The sequence below is a fragment of the Hipposideros armiger genome, unplaced genomic scaffold (genome assembly GCF_001890085.2).
Source record: "Hipposideros armiger isolate ML-2016 unplaced genomic scaffold, ASM189008v1 scaffold_23, whole genome shotgun sequence".
NCBI lineage: Eukaryota > Metazoa > Chordata > Mammalia > Chiroptera > Hipposideridae > Hipposideros > Hipposideros armiger.
In genome coordinates this window covers 697,937-698,763 of record NW_017731373.1, presented here as the reverse complement: position 1 = coordinate 698,763, position 827 = coordinate 697,937, and the positions used below count along the sequence as shown (strand labels likewise).

Below are 827 nucleotides of genomic sequence, written 5' to 3'. Positions count from 1 at the left end.
TTTGAAGCATGTAAGCAGAGGCTTTCTCGATAGAAATAATGATGCAATTTTTGTATATTCTTTTATTTTAGGTAACATTATTAAACTTCATGATAACTTCCGAGGGGATGCAAGATCAGCTTTTGGGAATTGTGGTGGCACGAGAAAGACCAGACCTTGAAGAAGAAAAACAAGCCTTGATATTACAAGGAGCTGAAAACAAAAGGTTTTAAACATTATAAAACACAGATTTATTCTTGCTTGTTTCAAGATCACTTAGAATAAATTAAAGTATATTTGAAAGATCTATTTTGTTAGACTTAATAGGTGCATTGAATGGGAAGATTTAAGAGAAAAATATAAGGTGTTACAGTGCTTCTATGTAAATTTGGAAAATTGCTTTACAGAATATATTTTTACATACATGTTCTTAGGCACTAGAAGAACTAGAGGAACTTGTTTTCAAGTATTCAACAAAGTTTTAACACAAAAGTTTTATTTATCTTGTAACTGAGATTACCTGTTTTCACCGGAGCTCAAATTTGAATGAATATGTTACATCCCACTTTCAGCTCGTAATATCTGTTTCATAGGTAGAAAGGGCAAAGCTCGATAAATCATGAAAAATATCAGAAAACAAATGGAGTGATACTTCCCATTCTCTTGGGGCTGAGATACTTGATGGTGGAGTAGATTGGCTTACCATCTCTCTCTCTAGTTACCATATAAATGATCATTAGAAAGAGAAGTGGAGCAGAAAAGCCTGTCTTTTTGACATTTTGCAAGATAAGAAATTATACAACATCACCGTTATGGATATTTGCCACAAAATGATGCATTTCTTTAGG

At 32.6% G+C, this 827-nt stretch overlaps 1 protein-coding gene across 1 annotated transcript in view; it reads left to right on the top strand.

Moving 5' to 3' along the window:
* Nucleotides 1-827, top strand: part of DNAH7 (dynein axonemal heavy chain 7) — a 235,048-nt gene that overhangs the window by 160,292 nt on the left and 73,929 nt on the right. The window contains 1 exon segment of the mRNA XM_019635602.1: nucleotides 72-205. Coding sequence (XP_019491147.1) covers nucleotides 72-205 — 134 coding nt within the window.